We start from the raw sequence: 23575 nt of genomic DNA, 5'->3' as shown, positions 1-23575 counted from the left end.
TTGTTATTTCATTTGATATTGGCTTCAGTAGTTTGTGGAAATCACTTTGAAAGGAGGCTCATAAAATGTATAAAGAAATAAAATGAAAGTCCCACTGTGTTAAAGTGTGTATCAGGAAACACATATTAACTATAATAAATAAAAAAATGATAACTTGGGCAGAGAAGTAGTGGAATCCTTTCTTAGAGATTTTTTCAGAAAGTTACTGAGCGCATCTATTTGCCATTATTAAAATCTAGGAAATTTTAGTATTACTTGAGCTTTTGTTGCTGGAAACTGGACTAGAGGATCAATGTGTTCCCCTGCATCCTGAAATGCAGAGGTGAACCCTCTTTTATATAGTTAATGGAAGAAAGGCGTGGGAGGCATGGTTTGTTTTTTCTCATTCCTCCTTTTCTGCTTTCATCTCCACCGCTGTAATCACAGAAGTAAGCCCCCTTGATTCTAGTGAAATACACTTCCAAGTGTGCTTATCCCAGCCACCTAATTAAGTGATGGGTGTTGCTTACTAAATGCTCATCCACTTTCAACTATATGTTTCAGCTCAACATCATTAGCCTTTGGTTTTAGCTGTAGACTTCAGTCATCCATCTAAAGTAACTCCACTGTGATCAGTGAATGAATTTCAGAGTAAATAATTGCAAGAATGCCATGGCAGGCTTTTTAATGAATTTGTTTTAACAACTGTCAAAAGGAACACTGGGATCAAAGTGGCATGCAGCCCAATCTTACACATATTTAGTTGGTAGAGCAACTCACTGAGTTCAGCAGAAGAATTGCAGCATCAGGCATTTTTCCTCAATATGATTGCACAACAACATACCCCAGTAAGTGACATTGCTGTCTGACTGCATAGGTTATTTATAAACAGGCATGAAGACCATACTATTGACAGTGCATGAGTTGGAGCTTTCCATGATAAGGAGTTGGTCCATGTTATCTTGGGCAGATCACTACTGTCCAACCTCAGTTTTTTATATGAAAAAGGGAATAATATTGACAAAACTCGCAACAAAGGAATGAAGGGAAACCATATAAATGTAACATGTTTGAAATAAATTGGTTTTCATTTCACTTTAGAACTTGTTTTTACTCTCTGTGATTCTGCAAAAGCCCAGTGTGCATGAACAGAGGAGCTGTGAATAAGGATGGAAGTCAGTTTGCACATGTGGTCCAGAGTCACTGCAGCTTCCCAGTGTGGAGAAGGGCAAGGCCCTGGGGAGGTCAGTGCTGTGCAGATGCACCTGCAGAGCCAATCTACCCCTCCTGTTGGTGCATCTGCACCGTGCCCAGCTCCCCACTGCCTCAGCCTTCTCCCTCCCAGTAAGCAAGTCCCCTCCCCACCAACTGCTCCTGTATGAACAAATAGAGCAATATGACAGCTGCTTAAATCCAAGCACATGGAGCTGTTTGAAATGCTAAACCATTTCGGTACAGCAACCTGCCACGTGGACTTGGTGGCTTTATCCCTGATGCCAGAAGCCACCAGCTTCATGAAGCACTCTACTGCATGTTGAATGAGGCAATCTCCATGCCCGGTGGCTTTGCAGTAGCCTCTGCATGCATGAAGGCTTATATGAGAGCATGGGGTGTGGATTTCAGTTCCATGGAAGGGGGTTCTTCGAAATGCTAACCTTTCACCTGTCTTCCTACCCAACAGTACACGTCAAGCTCTTCTGGAGGAGAAAGTTCTTGTGAAGAAGGGAGGATGCGGAGGCCAACCCAGCTGAGGCCCTTCCATTCTCGGAACGTTGTTGATCCAGACTTCCCCATTCTTCACTTGTCAAGTGACCCAGATTATTCTTCTAGCAGCGAACAGTCATGCGACACCGTCATTTATGTTGGCCCCAACGGCACAGCCCTTTCGGACAAGGAACTGACTGACAACGAAGGTCCCCCAGATTTTGTCCCCATAGTTCCTGCCCTTCAGAAGACCAAAACTGAAGGCAAGCTGGAGGACATGAGTGAGACAGCCCCCAGCACTTCTGAGAGAGACTGCTTGAAGTGCAATACATTTGCGGAACTCCAGGAGAGGTTGGACTGCATTGACGGCAGTGAGGAGACTGACACGTTTCCTTTTGAAGAACTGCCTGTTCAGTTCAGCTCCGACCAAGTGACTAAGTGCCCTGTGTCAGGCCAAGCAGCAGAGCTCACTAGTACATCAGAAGAAGGCCTGGCAGGCTGCCAAGAACCTGATAAAGATTTCAAGGAAAACCTGAATGCAACAGCCAACAAAATTCAGGGAAGCCATTCCCCTGTTCACACCGGGGTGCTTAATGAGGCACCCACCCCTCCATCACCTAGGAGTGTTACAGGCAGTCCAAGTAGTCACACAAACTGTTCCCAGCAATCCCACAGCACGGATCTGCAGAGCAGCCGAGAAAGCCTGAACACTTGTGGCTTTGTAGAAAGCAAGCCTCGGCCCATGGGTTCCCCGCGGCTTGGCATTGCAAGCCTTTCCAAGACATCAGAGTACAAGCCGCCCACTTCTCCTTCTCAGAGGTGCAAGGTTTACACCCAGAAAGGGGTGCTGCCCAACCCTGCACCACCACCGTCGTCCTTAAGCAAGGACTCTGGGATGGTGTCCAGTGAGTCTCTGATGCAGCCAGAGATCCGCACTCCTCCCATTGGCATGAGCCCACAGCTCATGAAAAAGTCCGTGTCTTCCAGCAGTGCTGATTATGGGGAGCCCATTGACAACGAAGAGCAGCAGGAGCAGCAGCAAGAGCCACCTCTTTCTCCTGAGTCGAAGAAGGAGATTTTGAGCACCACCATGGTCACGGTGCAGCAGCCCTTAGAGCTGAACGGAGAAGATGAGCTGGTATTCACCCTGGTTGAAGAACTGACCATTAGTGGGGTTCTGGAGAACGGACGTCCAACAAGTATCATCAGCTTTAACAGTGATTGTTCTGTGCAAGCTCTGGCCTCCGGGTCTAGGCCAGTTAGCATTATCAGCAGCATCAGTGAAGATCTTGAATGCTATGCCAGTACAGCTCCTGTATCTGAGGTCAGTATCACCCAGTTTATGCCTCTTCCAAAAATGGGACTGGATCACAAAGCTGAAGAGGCTGAAAGCAGACGTTCCTCTATCAGCTCGTGGTTGAGTGAAATGAGCACCGGAAGTGATGGCGAACAGTCATGCCACAGCTTCATAGCCCAAGCATGCTATGGGCATGGGGAAGCACTGGCAGATGCGCCCATTCCTGAACTGGCAAGAGGCGTACAGAACAGCAGTGTGGTTTGTATAAATGACAAGCAAAAGCCAGTCACCGAGGAAATATTTGTACTGCCAGAGGTTGCCGATGAAAGTATTAATAAAATGTCACCTATCAAAGGTTGTAAAATATCAGCCCTGGGAAAGACCATGGTCACAATATCAAACACCACAAGCCTAAGCAGTTGTGAAGGTTTCATTCCAATGAAGACCAACATTACTGTGTATCCATGTATTGCTGTTAATCCCTTTAAGGCACAAGAGCCGCCTGAGACCATATCTGCAGTGTCGTCGCCAGCAAAAGTTCCCCAGCCTCAAGAGGTGAAGGAATCCAGTGTAAGAAAAGAGATAAAATTTGAAGATCCTTGGCTAAAGAGGGAAGACAGTGTGAAAAAAGAAAGCTGTGGCCCCAAGGCTGAAGCCATCACTCAACAAAATAAGAAGCAGAAGTCAGCAGACAGGTTTAGCAGCAGTAGCGGAGAGACTTCCAGCTCCCCAGGAACGGAAAACCTGAAGAGGGTTGTAGATGGATGTGAAATGGGACTTCCCAGTTCCACAGCCCACAGCCCAGCACACACTACGGAGAGCTTTAAAAATGGCAGCCTCACGAGAGGCGTTCAGAAGGCCAGCAAGCTGGAGGAATTGGATGCTGTTTCCTATCATTACATTGAGGAGAACAGTGCCATTAGCTGTTCTGTTGGGTCCCAGACTTCCAGAGCTAGCTTGGAAAGAAGGATTGCGTCCCCCAAACACTGCGTTCTCACACGTCCAAAAGGAACTCCGCCGTTGCCTCCCGTGAGGAAATCTAGCCTGGATCAGAAAAATAGGGCCAGCCCTCAGCACAGCACTTGCAGTAGCAGCACCAGCAGCCCTTTGAACCAACCAGCACCTTTCCTGGCTAGTTTTCCCGATGAGCTGAATGGGAAACAAAAGGGTTCCAGTATGGAGAGCGGTAACAATAGCAGCAGTAAATTGTTTAGTGCCAAACTTGAACAGCTGGCCAGCAGAACCAATTCCTTGGGAAGGTCCAGTGGGAGCCATTATGAGTGCCTGTCTTTGGAAAGGGCAGAGAGTCTGTCCTCTGTCAGCTCCAAGATGGGTCCTGGGAAAGACACCACAATGCCCAGAGCTGGAAGAAGTTTCAACCGCAGTGCAATGTCCTCACCCACAAACTCAGGCCTTTCTCAGTCTGCAGGGGCCTCGCCAAAGGCCAGTCAATCAAAGATCTCTGCAGTGAGCAAGCTCCTCTTGGCAAGTCCTAAAGCTCGAAGCCTGGCTGCCTCAACCACCAAAACACTTAGCTTCTCTACCAAGTCCCTCCCTCAGTCTGTGGGGCAGAGTTCAGGCTTGCCTCCGAATGGAAAGAATATGTCCTGGTCTACTCAGTCTCTCAGCAGGAACAGGGGCTCTGGGCTCTCCTCAAAACTGCCCCTCAGAGCTGTCAATGGGAGGATCTCAGAACTTCTGCAAGGAAGCACAGGCCCCAGAGGGCTGCAGTTGCGTAGGAACTCAGACACAGATGATCGCAGCGCCGTCCACGGAGAAGAGAAGCCAACTGTTCACCTGCTGCCTTCACCTTACAGCAAGATCACTCCACCTCGGAAGCCTCACCGCTGTAGCAGTGGCCATGGAAGTGACAACAGCAGTGTCCTGAGTGGGGAACTGCCACCTGCCATGGGGAAAACAGCCTTGTTCTACCACAGTGGAGGAAGCAGCGGGTATGAAAGCATGATGAGAGACAGTGAAGCAACGGGAAGTGCTTCCTCAGCACAAGACTCTATGAGCGAGAACAGCAGCTCCCTCAGTGGGAGATGCCGAAGTCTCAAAAATCCAAAGAAGCGTTCGAATACAGGTATGTCCTTAGACTTCTACATTGAGAAATAGCACCTAGACTTCTACATTGAGAAATAGCACCAAGACCTGCTAAGTAGGTTTCAGAGTTACTTACCTTATCGGGGGGAATGCTAAAAACTTTTCCATTGGAAATTAAGGCATTTTAAGGTGATTAACTTAGGAGGAATTGGGCAGAAGAAGATGAACTGTCCTGGGAGACCAAGACATGTGCCCAAATTGTGAACTAGAATAATATATGACACTGTAGATCATCTTTACTGCTTGCATGGCATGGAAGTTCAGCTGGGGGAAATTAACAGAAAATTTCCGTGCTTTTTGTTAGGTGAGTAAATATGTGACTATGCCAGTTCTTCTGTTAAACCAACCTTCTCCAACCTGGTGCTGCCCTCTAGATGCCTTGGTCTCCAGCTTCCATCAGCCCCAATCAGCATAGCCAATGGTCAGGGATGATGGGAACTGTAAACCAAAACAACTGGTGGGCACCAATTTGACTTGGCTGTCTTCAGACTTCTTCTTCTTCTTCTTCTTCTTCTTCTTCTTCTTCTTCTTCTTCTCCTTCTTCTTCTCCTCTGGAAGGGCATTTTTCAGGGTCCATTCTTCATTTGACTAGACTTTGCTTCACCTGTACAGATGGAAATTACTGTTCTGTGCCCAAAGCAAAGACTCAAAGCATTTCAAACTAGAGCATGAGAATATTATTTTTTCAAGACTACCATCAAGAATAATTCTCAAAAAGACATAACTATTTCCAATTTCAATCACTAGCCTATCTTAGGGCTTTGTTTTATTTTTGTCATTTCTGCCTTATATTCAACAACCCAGCCCAACGTCCTTTTTAGAATGGCATTCTTCCTGTTTGTTCTTACCAATGAATGTGTTTTAATGAGAAAAGCAGGTTCTGTAGAGGACATTTTCTTACCTACTGTCTTATTTGTTTTATTTATCACATATTTATCTTCTTCTTCAGGGGATAAACAGCTTAGGACAGTATGTGGGAGATGAGTCATTTTATCTTCATAACAACCTTATGTTCACCCAAAACTTCCATGGCAGGAATTCAACCTATGACTCTAGTCCCAAGTCATAGAATCCCCTCTGTAGTATAATGGAAAATGTCCAACTCTCTCTCTCCATTATACCATGCTGACTCTTCCAATAGTATTGGCTACAAAGATCTGGGGTGGGGGTTATGTGACATTCTAGATGTTGCTGGGAGCCCAGCCATGGGAAGATATGCTACATGTCCCTGTTCAATGGACAGCCTGAAACTCAACTTTGCTCTTTCCCTTCCCTCTGATCCCAGTTGGCTACACACTCTTCTCAGCTATTTGTGGGTTTTGCTAGTGATCCAACCCCACCTTTCAGCATTCCCCGTGGATGGATTGACAAGAAATGAAGTAGATATTCCACTAGAAGGGCTGCATAGGTGGGAAGGCCATCCATTCCTTTTCTTCTGGACCACTGATCCAACAAGGCAAAAGAGAGATCACATTCCAGCCGTGGACTATTGGTCAATTTCTTGTAGACCACCTAGATTTTTATAAGGAATGTTGGACTAGATGGGCCTCAGGCTGATCCAGCAATTATTCCTTAGTTTGTAATTACAGAATATGTCAGAATACGTATTTCTAATGCTCAGGCGCATTATGAATCAAACATCATTTGCCATAGACATTCTTCTGCCACTTTGAGTGTAAAATAATATCCCTCAAATGTGCCAGCTGAGACCCATTCATTAATCAGTGAAGCAAAAGTGGATCACACAAGACAGAAGCCATCCCACCCTTCACCCCTTGCTCCCAGTGTGCTGACAATCCTAGAATACAAAGCTAGCACCCATACTAATGACCAAAGTATAGCAGGCTGAGTAGCAAGGAGAATTTTAACCTACATCGGATAGAGCTGATTTTTGCCTGACCTTGTGGAATGGCTTCATAGGTGAGGGGAATATATACTTTCCATTTCTAGCTCACTTCATGGGAGGCCCTACTTTTCTAGAATTGCAAATGAACTCTGTTGGCCATGGCTGGTCTAAAAGGTATGTGGCTTATCCAAAAAGGATTTGTTTACTATGGCCAAGATGGTAGAGTCATGTTTGTTCTGAGAATGTTCTCAAATCCTTCCTCAAGAAAGGGAAGGGACTTGCTCTATTACAAGGCTGGCACACTCTGGTTATATATTTGATCCTTGGCACACTTTAGTTACATTTTTCCTGTTATGGTACAGGAGCCACCTCTTTTTCAGAAGAGGCTGAATAAGCATTTGTCAGGGATGGTTTAGATCTAGAAAATCCTGGCACAGTGCAGGTGTTGGAACAGCTTGACCCTTGAGCTCCCTTCTAGCACTCAGACACACTCGGTGGGAATGACTTGCCCTGTTACCCTGATAGATCTTGAATCCATTGACCTTCAGCACAAAGTGTGCAGCTCATGTTTACTAAACCGTGCAAAGCAGGGAATGTGTAATGGAAGAGGGAGGGGCTAAAGATTAATTTTGAGCTTGGATGCATCTATTTTTATCAGACCACCATTTTTAATGAATTGTACCCATTTCTAATTAAGCCTGGAAGTAACAGGTCATATATAAACACCTTGTCATTCCTTAAAAAAAAGAAAAAAGTCAATGCAAATATCTTTTTTTCCTCATTAAACAATTGTCAATAAATAAAGCCTTCCACTTTTTATAGCATGTTTTCTCATTGAATTCCCACCCCCCAGCAATAAAGTCATAATTCTGTATTGGATGGAAGCACAATCTTTTACATGTCAATAGATTTATGAGGACATAAACATAAGATTATGACTGCAGCAGTGGGCCAGGCTCAAACTGGAGTGGAATGGGGAAATCTGCTGGCATTAATTTATGGACAAGAATAGTCTTGCTTCAGTTTTTCTCCCTCTTAAAGGTAGATCTCCTTCCCTTAATCCTTGCCCATGTATAAAAGATTGCCATTGCGATTTAAATATACATATCTATCTCAAAGAACCCAAGGCATTTCCTATTATCTTAAACTATGGTGTCAAGAGCACTGGACCTTTCCTGATTTGCTGTCATGGATACACACTGCTATAATGGATATGGTGCTGTAGATATGCTCATTTCAGGTCAGGTGACCTTGTCTGGTTTATTTATGATTATTATTAACGGAAATGCTAGCTGTCAGGCGTGATCAACATGAATCAACAGAAAACCCCTTTTAGAGAGGCCACAAAGACTTTTAAGAAAATCGCCAGCAGTCTTGTGAGGTTTCACGATTGCTTTTGAAGTTCTCACACACAGAAGAGACAGATTCCTCTCTTCTCCCTGCCTCCTGGAGATTTTGTTTTCTTTTGGTTTTCCTTAAGTGCATTACAGTACTTCTATATACTTAAGTAACGGTTTTAGAACCTGAGCATCAAAGGGTACGCTACAGGTTTTGAAAGACAAGAGCAATTTACCTTTCAGTTTTAGTCCTGCTTAAATTTCAGGTTCTAAATTTCATAAGCACAGGAAACTGCTTGCAGCTACCTGATCGTTACATAGCCTAAACAAACACATAGTGTTTAATCATACATACAGGCAAATACAAACACATCCTCCTGTTAGTCACCAACTTCCACCTACCATAACTATGTGTTGACTTTTCGTAGTGCTTTATTGGGTCTAAACCTTCCATTATTTGCTGCTGAACCCTGGTATTATCCACTCACTGTGCTGGAAGAATGAAAGGACAATTCATGGCAGGTCCAGGATTCAGATGCAGTAAATAACGTTTAACCCTTGTTCATCCTTTTTCATTTTGTATGGGCTTCAGACTCGTTTGGCATCTAATTCCTCCTTCTGTGCAATATTACTGCTTCATTGCAGAAGACAGAAAGTGAGCAGAGATAGGGAGAGCTCTAATCTCCATTGAGCTCCACAGGACTTCCATCTGCATAAACATTACTAGGACTGGGCTGAAAGGAAAGTAAGAGTCAAGCTCACAATTAGATTTCAGCTGCTCCTGGTTGTTTGACCTTGGACTCTGTTAACTGGACCACACATATCCTAATGCCATCGCCATTTCAGAGCAGCCTAGTGCCTTTTTATAATTGTCTTTTTGTGACAGATCTTTCCTCCCTCACTACCTCCTAGCATCTGTGCAGCTATTTATTCTCTGGTTTCCTCCTCCCTCCTGTTAACCTCTGCCCTCTAAGAGTGAATGGGCACCGTGGCCACTTTTTGTCCAAATAAGAAGGTGTGATTAAATAGCAACAAGATAGCTTAACCAAGGAGGCAAGACAAACACATATATTAGGCTGGTCACAAACCGTTCATTGGAAACAATTACATTTATCCTGACTTAAAAGTGTGAGCCCTTGTAAAGAAACCTCAGTATGGCCTGTGCAACAATGCTGGCTTCTGCAAGCTATAAGGCTTTTGTCTCACCAGCCTTCACCAACCTGGTGCCTTCCAGATACTTTGGATTATAACCCATCAGCCCCAGTCAGTGCTGGCTGAGGCTGATGGGAGTTGTAGTAAAAAAAATGTGGAAGGCACCAGGTTGACAAAGGTTGGTTTGCACCAGGTTTAACATAGCAGATAGTGGGAAGGGCAGTGAATGTACTAATTGTGGACACGGCCCAGGCAGCTGAATACATTCATGTCCCATTGATTTCAGTCATTGTTGTTTTTGTTCTTAACTGAGTTTATATACTGCCCTGTACCTATAGGGGGATGCAGGTGGCGCTGTGGGTTAAACCACAGAGCCTAGGACTTGTCGATCAGAAGGATAGCAGTTTGAATCCCTGCAACGGGGTGAGCTCCCGTTGCTACGGCCCTGCTCCTGCCAACCTAGCAGTTCGAAAGCACGTCAAAGTGCAAGTAGATAAATAGGTACCGCTCTGGCGGGAAGGTAAATGGCGTTTCCCTGTGCTGCTCTGGTTCGCCAGAAGCGGCTTAATCATGTTGGCCACATGACCCGGAAGCTGTACGCTGGCTCCCTTGGCCAATAAAGCAAGATGAGCACCGCAACCCCAGAGTTGGGCATGACTGGACCTAATAGTCAGGGGTCCCATATTCACCTTTATACCTAGAGGTCTCAGGGCGGTTCACAGAATAAAATCAAAATATAAAACCACAAAATACATAATCAAAATAAAAACAACAACCCAATAGCCCTCTCCCAAAATAGGTTGTACATGCTTCTCTCCCTCACCCTTTGTCCTTGAAAACAGTACAGAACTCAAAAGATCTTTACTTTGGCTAGATCATGCTTTGCCATTTTAAAATTAGGGATGCTATCCTGAAGGATAATCCAGTGCTATCACTTTTCTGGAAACTAGGTCTGTGCCAGAATCATGCTTTTTCCGATAATGAGGTCAGGCTGTGGTCTAGATACCATGGCTTATTTTTATTTTATATGCCACTAGATACCATGGCTTATTTTTATTTTATATGCCACTTTCTACCATTTTTTAAAAAAATAATAATTTCTAATAACGTCTAATAATAACCACATTCATACAAATGTAATTCATAACCAATTGAAAATTGATAACAACACATTGAGAGTGATCATCCACAGTCAGATTATTCCACCAGGGTGGGGCTAATGGGCACTTAGGCATCTGAGGGTCTGATTCCCTCACTTCAGAACTGTTTTTGCTGCTGCCAAGGTAAAGGCAGCCCTCTCTCACACACCATCTCTTTTTTTAAAAAATGACATGATAGCTAAATATGTTAATATCATGTGTTGTTAGGTCATTGGCGGTTAGGTAATAGTTTTAAATATCGTGTTCATTTTTAAATCGTAGCCAATCCAAACGGGCATGAGAATGAGCTACAGTGGACCCTCCAGATACAAATAAAATTCATTCCAGGGGTCCGTACTTAACCTGAAAAGTCCGTAACTGGAGTCGCCGCTTCTTTGCATGCATGCAGTGCACAGGGCTCTTCTGCACATGCACGTGCGGCAAAACTTCCGGGTTTGCCGCGTTCGCAACCCAAAAGTTACGTATCCAGAGCGGTACATAACTCGAGGGTCCAATGTATTACAATGCTCTTTCAGAGGTGAATTTGACTCTCTTGCAATGCAATTCTGTTCATCGCTCTTCAAAAGTTCAGTGTGACTAAGACCTAGGGAGTGTACATAGGATTGTAGCCTTAGTCTGAATATCCATTTTTCCCCAGGTGCAATGCTATGAGCTCATGAGTCTTTGGAAGCTAAAGAATATAAGAAGGCCACAGAAGGCGAACCTGTGATTAGATTTACATTATACAACAGGCTCTCAGACATACACTTAAGCTCTCAAACAATCTTCACAGATGCATTGGCTTTTTCATACATGCTATTTATCGGCTTCCAGTTCTTGTCCCCCTGTGGCGTTTCTAATCCATAGCAAGCCCTTGAGCACAGACTGGGTATCATTTGCAACAGGATGAGGTTTTCTAAGGAAGCTCTTCCTTAGGCGACTCCCCTCCCTGCAACTTTTATTTGGTTTGTATAAAACAGGCTCATGTCCCTTTTTATATATAGTTAGCTAGATCAAAGGGTTCTTGGGTCTGCCTGAAACTATGACTAATTATTGACTGTAATACTGGTTCAAGGGAGAATCCATTTCCCTTCATTAGGAGCATGTGGCTGCATAGGTTTGAAAATTGCCTGTGCGCACTTTCATTTTTAAGGCTTTTGCTTTTCAGTAAAGCAACAAGCTCGGAACTGAAAATGTGCAAAGTACACAAGACAGAGCTCAATACAGCAGAATCAGCATGGCTGGGTATTTTTTCTTTTTTATCTTTTTAAAGAATGGGGCTTCATGGTCAATCTTTTAGAGAGCAGCTTGTTACCGATGGACAAAGGGCCCCAATGTAATTTGCTCCTGGCTGCCTGCCTGCTGGCAAGGGCTGGGCTGGAGCACTTGGAAGGGAGATCAAGCACAGGGATATTGGAGCATATAATAGCTTATATGGTTGGCTGCTTTGGGAGAGAAAATCTAGCTATTGGTTCCTGAGATTTGGTTAGTAGGGCTTAACATGGCCTCAGCTGATCTTGCATGTCACATAGCAGCAAAGACCATATTCTTAGAAAGAGAGACCTGTTCAATTCAGTGTGGCTCATAGAAAGCAGAAGAGGGCTCGGGAAATGAAATTAAGCCAGACAAGTGGAACCTGCAACAAAGTGTTGGAGTGCATCTGCCCTCCTAAAAGGGAGGCTTCTGTACAGAATTCCGGCCAGCCATTTCCTCCAAGCAGGGCATTTCAGGCTTCTTCCTCTTCCTCTTTCTTTTCCAACGATTGCTCCACATTCTGCAGCTCCTTAGTGCATGTGCATTCTTCATTGGTCAGACCTTACCTCTCTTGACAAGGGCAGCTCCTCCCAAAGAGCTGGCCTATGTGGTGCCCAAAGGGGAGCGTGTTGGGTGTGGGATGTTCAATACCACAGCTGGAGAGAGGCCTGTTACACTCATGTTCCGCTTATGGCTTCCCACAGGCATCTGGTTGGTCACTGTGAGAACAGGATGTTGGACTGGATGGGCTACTGGCCTAATCCAGAAAGCTGTTCTTACGTTCTTAAAGAATCCTAAACCCTCCCGGTCCTCTTGCACATCCCCAAAAAGAAAAAAAAATCAGAAGAAAAATTAGAGATATTTTTGCCTTGCAATAGGTTGGACCAGCTGACTCTTGGGTCCCTTCCAATTTTACTCTTCTATGAGTGTCTAAACCTCTCCCTTCCCTTTGCCTTCTGTTGTTTTCAGTGGAAATAGGATGGAGGTAAATTGAGACCAGAAATTGACAGAAGAACACCACCCTTGGTTCTGCCTTACCAGTAGGGATGGGCAAATATGTTAATTTTTGTTTCTCTCTGTATCTAATTTTTCCAGTCATAGTTCTGCACATTTCTACATCATTTTTAAAAAATTTTTTTAAAAAGTCATCTAAAAATTCATCAGCGTTTTGCTGCTAATTTCTCTTACTATACACATTTTTATATGCAGTTTTGCCAAATACACAAATACACAACATAATGGATCTTGTAAGCCATTTTTACTAATATGTGTACTATAGTGTATGCATTTTTGTACAAATTAGTGGGTAACTGCTTTGAAAAATTCAGATCAGTGCTAATTTCAAAGCATAGCTGTGTTTTTGTTCACATGCGGTTTCAGAAAGTGTAGAATTGGTAAGTTAGCCTTTAAATGCAATCTGAATTTATTCCCCCCCCCTTGCCTGCCACTGAGAGCCCAGCAGACAGCACCTTTATAATCTCCCCCCCCCCCCCCGCTTCCCACACTTCAGGGATTGTAGCTTTAGGCTTTTAAAACCATTTTTGTACTTATGTTGTACCTCTGTTGTGACTACAATTCTGGTAGTGCTCATTACGTATGTTCACTATTGGAATAAGTGCTAAGCAACATTTCCTAATATTTAATAATGCAGGTGTAGGGCCCATGGTGCTCACATCTGTTGCCCAACAGTGTTGAGTGTTTTAGGACAGTGTCAGATACTTTTCTTTTTCACTTTGCTTTACATAGGAACCTTTATGATTCCTTCCACGTTAAAACATTTTATGAATGGTGTAGCTTTTTTAAATATTGCAATTCATACCGAGTTTCCTTGGCAAGGCAATTGCTGAATGCCACAAGAGAAAAAGACTAAAAATGCCAGTAGTTAGATTGTTAGTCTCCACCTCCATCTTGGTTTTAAGCTCTTTTAATTAATGGTGTCATTTGTAAGAACAGAGGATTCAAATTCAAAAATGGTTATTTGAAAATAAGTTGTAATACCAATCCAGGTTTATCTGAGAATGAATGTAGGGGGAGATATTGCATCTTCTGAGAAAGCTGGAATCTCTCAATATCAGGGTCACTGGAAGCAACAAAATAATTTCTAAAATAGTTATGCATAGAACACGGAGATAGTTATACTAACAAATGTGTTTTGTTGCTGTTGTCTTTCAGTGTTGCCATCCACCCCAATTTGAAAAGATCCATTCCACCCAAACTTTAATAGTAGTAGTAGTAGTAGTAGTAGTAATAATAATAATAGTAATTTATACCCCACCCATCTGGCTCTGTTTCCCCAGCCACTCTGGGCGGCTTCCAACAAAAGATTAAAAATACATTAAAACATCAGTCGTTAAAAACTTCCCTAAACAGGGCTGCCTTCCGTTTCATCTGTTGCTTCTTGATAATGAGTTACTACAAGCGGACTAAGAAGTGTCATATTTGGAGTCTCCACCATCCACCTGACTGCAATGCTTGCACAATACTATGATCTGGATTGCATGACCGGTGCAGCTGAAACACAGACTATTCAGCCTTGCAATGAGGTGCGGAAAGGGGAAGGTAGGCAGGGTTGGACCAAGAGGTCTTTTGATTCCTTCCAATTCCACCTCCCTGCCTTGTGCATTTTAATAATGGAATATCAAATGCACACATACTTATGCAGATGTAAATATAAAATTGAAATGAAAAACTCAAAGAAGTTCCACACATTGCACAGGAAAAAACTTTCTCCTCCAACATTATCTTAACAGAAACTGTGAAACACTAAAGACCTTTAGTTCTAATGCCAAAAAATATGCCGTAAGAAAACATGCTGTCAAAAACGAAGAAACAAACAAGCAGATCATTTCTCTTTGCATCCCAATGTGCCAGAATTAACTCCCAGTTTCAGATGAGCTGCACGGCACCAGAGACTGAAGTGTGGCTACACACACTAAACTCTTGTGTTGGATTGCCGTTGCAGTGTTTGGTTCAAGAGAAACTTAGTCACATTTCAAAGCAGCATCTCACATACTTGCTTTGATGATGGCAACAGTGATGGCAATTCATACATAAAAGTTATTTCTTAATCTTATTGGTGATGTTCACAGTAGCAAAAGGAGCTGCTGTGTGTGTGTTTGGTGACCCTCTTAAACACTTAACTGCTGACTGGAAAGCAGAGATGGTGAAATGGGCCCCAATCACAATTTTTTTTTGTTCATTAAAAACAACAGCATTGATTTTCCCAGGTCACAGCCAGGCCATTTCATGCAGCAAATCTGTGTTGAAAGGGATCCGAGTAATCATTTTTTACACGCTTGACTACCACGTGCTGGCGCTGAGCTTTCGACCGCATGAATATAGGAATGATTTAATAGAGGAAGTAGCAGTGGGCTATTGTGCATGTTGAAGGCTCTGTGGAACATGCATGATTGAGTTGGACACCATTAGACTACTTGTAAATAAAACCTGCTAACTTGGCTGGCTAGGAATTCGCTTACAGGAACACAATTGCCACCAGCTTGTCTGGACCTTACCCCTTCTCTTTCAGGAAAGCTGGGAAAGGGACTGAGCTAATTCATTTTTTTTTTAAGGCATGCCTTGGACAATAACCAGCTCAGAATCATCTCCATACACAATAGCATTAGACAACTGGCATAGTGTGTTGAAATCCAGCCCCAGTGAAGATAAGCATGGGGGTGAGGAGGCGTGTTGCTATTCAATGGCTGGCTAGAGATGTGTAGCTGTTGGACACTGTCTGCTGTGACCTACATCTTCTCTGGGACTTCTCCCAAATTACTTGTTAATCTGCCATGCTCAATGAGGGAATGCCTCCTGACATTGCACCAGTAGTGCTCATTTACAGACTCTAAATGATCTGCCTCAAAACTAATGATGCTAGGCCAGGGAACACAGGGCGGTTGTGGGAGAGGTTGGGGGTGATGGCGGAAAGCATTGCTTGGTACAATTAAACAACTGATAAAATAATGGCAGATAAAAATGTAGGGGTTTTTTTATGGAGATTTTACTCAGTTTCCCCCATGTGAAATGATGTTCAGTGCTGCCTCCCTAGTCTCAAATAATGCAATTATGTCACACTGAATACATGAACAATAAAAGAATTGTCCACATTATTGGTCAGTCTAGGAGGAAATAGTCATATTGTAAAAGTTTTATTTCATGAGATACTCCAGCCGTCCCTAACAGGGATGCTACTATCCTGCTTGCAGATGCAAACCTGGAGTTCATTGGAGTCTGATAACAGAATAGAGAGCAAGTAAAAAATAACAGAAAATGGTCAACACATACAAATACTTTCCACACTCTTGTATCTATCTGATCATAGCCTTTTATCCTCTTTCTCTGTCTCCATCCCACTTTGGGTGACTCTTTCCAATTGGCTCTCCAGATCTTTGCTGTTTGGTGATAAACTCACACCCAGTTACTTGTCTTGCTGTTCCATTCTGATCAGCAAATCTGGACCCCTAACACAGTACACTGTGTCCCACCCTTAGATTCCTCATTTAGACATTTGCCACACTGTTCTTACAAAAAACAAAACAAAACACCCTTCTGTGCATCAACTTTCTATTTAAAACTCTTGCCCAAGCCTGTTCCTATATGCCCTGGTTTGCACCTCATGTTGTAAATTCTTATCTGCTTTTAGCTGTCATATGCTGTTTGTCTCACGATTCCATGACTCCATATCTTGAGTCCCCTTGATTAATTAGAAAATGACTTGCCATGCATATAAATATATGTATGGGAATATGGCCATGTTATTCTAATCTTACACTTTTCACCAATTCCTTATGATTATCACATTTATTTACTGGCTGTTGCTATCCTGTCTGCCCCTACAAGGACTTCAACTATCAGCCATGTTACCAAGCTCAAATCAAGGTCGGCACCCAGATATTCTTATTCATGTAGCAGGGCTTTAAATGCTGTACCATAACCTGTTGCAATATGATTCTGACTCTTTCAGGGTAGAATCAAATTACTCCACTCCCCTTTTATGAGGGAAGGTTTGGAACCAATTCATGACTATGGTTGTTGACAGTTACCTTCGCCCATAGAAAAAGGCATCAGGATGGGTCATAAGGTAGAAATACTAGAAAACAGAATCAAAGATGGATGTTTGTTTTTTATGAGACACATAAGAAGAGCCTGCTGGATCAGGCCAATGGCCCATCTATTTCAGCATCCTGTTCAGATGCCTATGGGAATCCTACAAGCAGAACTTGGGTGCAACAGCGCTCTCCCCTCTTGTCATTCCTAGCGACTGGAATTCAAAGGCACGCTGCCTCTACCAGTGGATTGGAGCCATTGATAGTCCTGTTCACCATTAATATGCCTTTTAATCATTTTAAAAAGAAGTACTTCCTTTTGTGTGTTCTTAGTAGTTCAGTGTTGGATGACTCCAAGTATTATAAGAAAGGGAGAAAAAACTTCTACAGTGGTAGCTCTGGTTACAAACTTAATTCGTTCTGGAGGTCTGTTCTTAACCTGAAACCATTCTTAACCTCAGGTACCACTTTAGCTAATGGGGCCTCCCACTGCCGCCGCGCCAGCACTGCATAAATTCTGTTCTCATCCTGAGGTAAAGTTCTTAACCCAAGGTACTACTTCCAGGTTAGTGGAGTCTGTAACCTGAAGTGTTTGTAACCCGAGGTACCACTGTATCTACTTTCAACTTACCATGCATAATCTTATACAACGTGGTTGCATATCCAACCCCTTCCTTGTCTTTTTATTGTAACTTTTTGTTGTGGTCATGTAGTTTGCACCCTATAGCTGAGCCATAGCTGTGGCATTACCCCTGTGGGGTAACTGAATATTCTCACATATTGTCCATTGCTGTTTTAAAGTTGCCCAGGTTTCTTGTCTTACTAGACTTTTCACAACCAATGCATCTGAACCTTAAAAAATAAATTACTTGATCCTCTCGGAAACAGGTGCAATGCATGCTGTTCTTAACAGCATGATAAAATAAAATTGTCCTTCTGAGATTGGCAGTTGATTCAGTTAGACTGTATAAAGAGGGATTCACTCATTTTCAGTTTGCAAAAGAAATAGAGATATAAGGGTGAGTTTTGCTGGGAAGCGCATATGTGTATAGATAGACAGACAGATGGACAATAACCTTGCCAAAACTCCCATTGCTCTCTGCTTGCTGTAGAGCAGATGTCCACTGTGTGTTTTATATAGATATAGAAGCATATTTGGTTCATGCTCAGCACTATAAAGTATGTGCATTTGCTGTCTGAACCAGTTAAGTCTTTCCTTTCTGTGGTATCATGAAACCTTGGTGGCACTCACCATAAAACACTACTGTATAGATATATTTTCTTACACAACCCATCTCAAGTGAAATCAGATAAACCACAGAGATTAAATAGAGGGACTCTGGGACAGCAGGAATTCCTCTTAAGTCACCCTATACCTTCTGTATCCAGACTAATAACCAGCTCATTAATCAATGCCTATTTAAAATAGATTAAGTTTCAAATCACCTTCTCTGCAAGTAAGAGAGAATTGTTTCTCTGCTTGTTGTTCTACAGGTAGGAGAGGAATGCTTTTTCTCATTTCCCCGCACATTGTTGTTCATTGTTTACAGCAACACGAATGAGGAGTTGCAAATGTAGTTCAAAATTTGAGGATCCAAATAGCACAAACACAGGATTCTGGTCAGTCAAGCTCACAGAGGCAAAATACTGGATCTTTAGCAGGAGGTGAAATATGAATCTGTTTCCAGAAGAGGAGATAATAGAAATGGGTGGATCTTTTGTGAGGAGAAGTGGGTTGGACCTGTCCCCCTCCACCAGTCTTAGCTAGCCATCTTCCTATTCTTCCCTTCCTGAGAAAAACCTTCATGTCATTCTAAGGCTAGCAGTTCCTGAGTGTATTGGACAAAATGATCAATAGGAAAAACAAAAGTCCCCTGATACGAGCAGACACATTTAAAAAGCAGTAGCAAAGTGAATTCTGGCCTTAACTCCAGGTGGAATGATGTGGAGATTTGTATGGTGGACAATATTGTGAAAGGGTGTTGTTCTCTTGTTTGGTAAATGCAGTGAAAAATGCTACTTTTTTAAAAAAGGAACAATCTGTCAAAAGATTATAGTTCTCTTTCTGCTAGTGGTTTATGACTGTAAGTCAATCTGAGATGCCACAAGAGCAGTTCTAGTGCACCATGAGTGGTGCTAGGTTAAACATATTTAGGTCTGTATGGGTTTATCAAAGCATTGAATGTGGAGGGAGAGATGGGATCTGCACCTGCTAGGTTTGCTTCCCTTTCAGCTCTGCCCACCCATGATTGGCTCAAGACATTTTGCTACCTGAGGCAGTTCCTCACCTCCCTTCTGTCCCATCGTGTCTCTTTGTGAGAATCATGTATACTCTGAAGATTTCTTCACTCTTAATTATCAGACCCAGTTCCTGAGCTGTTGAGAGTGGGGCAAGGTAAAGGCAAGCAGCTCATTGCTCAGACCAGAGAAGGATCCTGACTGGATGCTAAGCGAGATTATGCTGTGCTAAACAACACCAGAATTTTGCAAGAAATAAATTTAGTGATACATTACAGATATGTCAGCACTTGTGGACTGCAGCATTATTGTATATTTGATGGTAATGTTCAGAGCTAAGAGGCAGCATTCCTCAGTCTTGTTTCCTTGCATGTTGTAAACTCTTGTTTGAAGAGAAGAATCAGAGTTTTGTCCTTTGATAACAAAACCTTATAACTGTGACCTTGATTAGGTTCTCAGAGACGGAGACTCATCCCAGCTTTATCGCTTGACACAACATCTCCTATAAGGAAACCTACCAGCCCAGCAGTACGCTGGGTAGATGGACCTCTGAGAAGTTCCCAGAGAGGAATGGGGGAGCCCTTTGAGATCAAAGTCTATGAGATTGATGATGTGGAGCGGCTCCAACGACGGCGCATGGGGGACAACAATGTGAGGCATTCCTAATTTATTTCTGATCTTTAACTCTGAAGATGTTGATTCAATCTTACCATAACTTGTTCATCATATATGTGGGTTTCTGTCCCACAATTCCCTTGGGGTGGGGGGGTGGGGTGGTTGAAGCAAATGAATAAACCCAACAGAATAGACAGAAATGTAATTCTCACAGAGATGGAATACCTGGCCAAATTCACACCTCCAAAAGAGAATCTATACAAGAATCCAATAATTCTGGCATTCGCACAGCAACTACAATCCTAGATGAAATTTGAGGTCTCCAGACCACATATCCATGTATACTTCTGTACACAGAGAGCTTCCTCGTGCTCCAGTTCACTTCTCTTCTCAGAGCAAATAGCCCCATGTGCAGATTCATATATGCATACAGCTGTGACTCCCACTGAGGAGAATTGAATACCTTTGCAGAGAGGAGAGCTCTGCACAAAGGTATGCATGAGAAGTCTCTGGTCTGAGAACTGTGAATGTCCCGGGCAATTCAAACCATTGAAGAGATGGCCAGCTGTGTAGGCCAAAGGCTGAGCTGCTGGGTTTCCATTCTTTAGAGCCAGGAGTGTCAAAGCACACACATGGCCCTAACTCTACACCAAGGGTGGCCAGCAATAATACCCTCTGAATCAAATGTTCACCAGCCCCCAAATAGCATGGCCATTGGCCAAGGATGATGGAACTGAGTACAAGAACATCTGGAGGGCACCACATTGGCTATTCCTGCTCTACAGGCAGTTTATATATAAAAAAAATTGTGGATCTTGCAGCAAGATCTCTTACCTTGTAGTACAGCATTTACTCAATAGGCGCATTCAGAAGTAAGAGGTTTCACAGCAGAAGTAAACATGGATGGTCCCAACCCCACATCTAAGATAATAGGATTATGAAAGCAGATACTTACAAGGAGGATTGGTCAGCAGGAGGAAAAGGTACATAAGGCATCTCTGTTGTTCCCTTGCATAAACACCCTCACCTCTCCCTGGGCTGTTTTCTCCCCCATTAGTTCATTTCTGGTTTTAAATACCAGCCATGACAAAACACTGATCAGGTGGTATGTTTGCAAGGAAGAAGAGGTGATGTTTGATTGGCTGAGTACATTTGTCATACCCACTGAATATTCCTAAAAATGCCTATATTACTTCTGTGAAAGAAATAAGGGGTTAGGAAAGTCTAACTTCTAGCTCAGCCCCTCTGAGTTGTAGCCTCAAAATTGAGTTTTTCCACTTTTTCTAAAGCAATCATCTTTTTGCAGTGACATAACAACCAGAGCATCTAATGAAATGTATTGCGGAGTACAATGTATTTGAATAATATATTTTAACAAGTCATCTGCCGTTGAAAAGACCACAATAACCAATGAACCCTTCATTGTCAAAGGCCTGCTTCTTTAATTTTTTGCTTCATTTCCTGAGTTTCTGTGATTGTGGCTACCAAATTAAGGTTAATTTGGCTGGGGAAGATCTAATCTGGCCTTTATTTCACACACCCCTCCCTTGACTCTCCCCTTCATTTTTCTTATTGAGCAGGAAGTGATTTGCTTCAACGCTAAACTGAAAATCTTGGAGCACCGGCAGCAGCGAATTGCAGAGGTCAAGGCCAAGTACGAGTGGTTAATGAGGGAGCTGGAAGTGACCAAACAGTACCTGATGCTGGATCCTAATAAATGGCTCAGTGAATGTAAGGTTTTACTGCCTATAGTTGGTTTATTTTATTGACACAAAACTTGAGTGGCGCTGTAGCTAAGTCATGAACTCCTATGTTTATAAGCAAAGCCTGTGCTGATGTTTGACCTGGAGCAGATTTGGGTGGACTGCATTTCTAAAACTGTTCCTGCATAATTCCTATTAAACTGTGACATTGGAACCAAGTGGGCCTATTTGCTCAAGAGTCAAAGCCAGGAATTATGCAGCATTCTAGTGAGGAATATTGCCATCACTAGATTAACGCTTATGCGTCTCACTCCAGAGCTTCTGAAAATGAGATTTCCCTCCCCCTCCCCTTTGCCCTCAGATCACTCAGACATATGAATTATATTTTAAATCTGCTCTCCTGCTGTGAAATAATACTTTCAGGCAAATTTGGTTGAAATGGCTTATGTAAGACATTAATTTGTTTTTTTCCTTTTACATATAGCTAGAAAAGGATAGAGTTCATATAGCTCATTCATAAAGAGATTAAAGAATCCAAATTAGGAAGGATTCTTCTAAAGAAGCAAACAAAATGTATAAAAGATACAGCCCAAGCTGGCTAAATTAATAGGTGAGGGTACCTCAGCTATAAAGGAAAAGTATTTTCCTGCTAGCTACTTAGAGCAGAGAATAACACTAAGGATAGGACTTTGGGCACCTGAAAAAAGAGGGCTCTAATCCGCAAAAGCATGTGTTGCAGCCAACCTATTACTGCGCAATCCTAAAGTGGTGGTGAGCTCCCACGATTAGGAAAATGCTATTTGACATCAGTGGGAATGAAAATCCCTATGCCAGCTCCAGGGCTGGTGTAGTTTCTGCCCTTTGGGGTGAGGGTCAATGTGCCCTACCACTAACAATGCACCACTGACAGTACAGCGCTTCCTGTGGATGTACCAGGCACTCTACCATCCCACTGGTGGAGGCCCTCTTTGCCACATCTCTTATGATGTGGCTTTAGGATTGTGGCCTTAAGTCTTTTATGTGCTATGAAAGGTCCATAAAATACTTACTCTTTATCATGTGGTGCAGGGAATTTCATATTACCTGTTATGAGCACTTTCAACAGAGCCTGTTCATAAGTTCACTTGCCTTTCTGCATGCAGATGGTGACTTCTGAACTCAGGAGCATTGTATGAGGACAGCTAAAACAAATCTAACAATGTTCTTCCACTGAGGCCTGCTATAGAACCTACCTGTCATAGCATTGCCAGTTTCTTGCCCAAACTCTTTCCTTTCACAGTTCTTTGAATCCAGTCCCTTGAGTAATACACACACCTGTGTGAATGAGCCCTTAAAGAGAACATCAAAGTAGGGCTTGTGCTACCAATTTGGGTAATGTGCTGGGCCTTTTGCTTCCTTTCCCACAGTTGATCTGGAGCAAGTGTTTGACTTGGATTCCCTGGAGTACTTGGAGGCTCTTGAGTGCGTGACTGAGCGACTAGAGAACCGTGTCAACTATTGCAAGGGCCACCTCATGATGATCACCTGCTTTGACATCACTTCTGGGCGCCGGTGAAGAATTAACCTCGAGAACATTTTGGACTACTGCCACTCCCCTTTCTCCCTTTTGAACAGCACCCCAAAGACCTAGAATGAGGATGAAGGTTGGTGTCATGTTTTGACTGTGTGTGGAAGAGATTTCCCCCCTCTTATTATGCTGAAGAGTGGTGCATACATTGACTAGATGATGACGATGATGGTGATGAAAAGCAAAGACGCTGAGAAATAAGGATGTGGAATCTCCTAGCCTGAAAGAGCACTTTGAGAAATCTTTAAGGACATGTTTGTAAATAGGAACTGCTGGCAGAAGTGACTTTACCCCTCAACAATAGCTGTAGAGGGAGGAAGAGCAGATGTAGGATCGACTGCTGCTGAGAGCACCATTGAAGTAAGAATACACAGGAAGACTGTCTTAAGTGCCTTGCAAATCTTTATTATCCAAACATTTATGTTCATACTTTCTTGTGTACAGATGGTGCTAGTCAAGAAAAAGTAAAAGACAAAAAATCAAAACACATTTTCTGAAATGTATTTACAGCCTGTTTTCCCCTCCCTCGGTGTTTTATCCTATTTCTGACTTGCTGTTTCTACGTAACTTGTGTTTGTAGAGATATTTCT

The 23575-nt window shown here is 42.9% G+C and overlaps 1 protein-coding gene across 6 annotated transcripts in view; it reads left to right on the top strand.

Moving 5' to 3' along the window:
* Positions 1-23156, top strand: part of KIF26B (kinesin family member 26B) — a 273118-nt gene extending 249962 nt beyond the window's left edge. For all 6 annotated transcript variants that reach the window (XM_083432077.1, XM_083432076.1, XM_083432079.1 and 3 more), the window contains 4 exons: positions 1661-5066; positions 19552-19751; positions 21296-21446; positions 22825-23156. In XM_083432077.1, the coding sequence (XP_083288203.1) occupies positions 1661-5066; positions 19552-19751; positions 21296-21446; positions 22825-22973 (3906 nt within the window). In that variant the 3' untranslated portion in view covers positions 22974-23156. The remainder of the gene's footprint in view (positions 1-1660; positions 5067-19551; positions 19752-21295; positions 21447-22824) is intronic.
* Positions 23157-23575: the final 419 nt, after the last annotated feature.

The sequence above is a fragment of the Podarcis tiliguerta genome (genome assembly GCF_965153285.1).
Source record: "Podarcis tiliguerta genome assembly, chromosome: 3".
NCBI lineage: Eukaryota > Metazoa > Chordata > Lepidosauria > Squamata > Lacertidae > Podarcis > Podarcis tiliguerta.
This window is presented reverse-complemented; position numbering and strand designations above follow the sequence as displayed.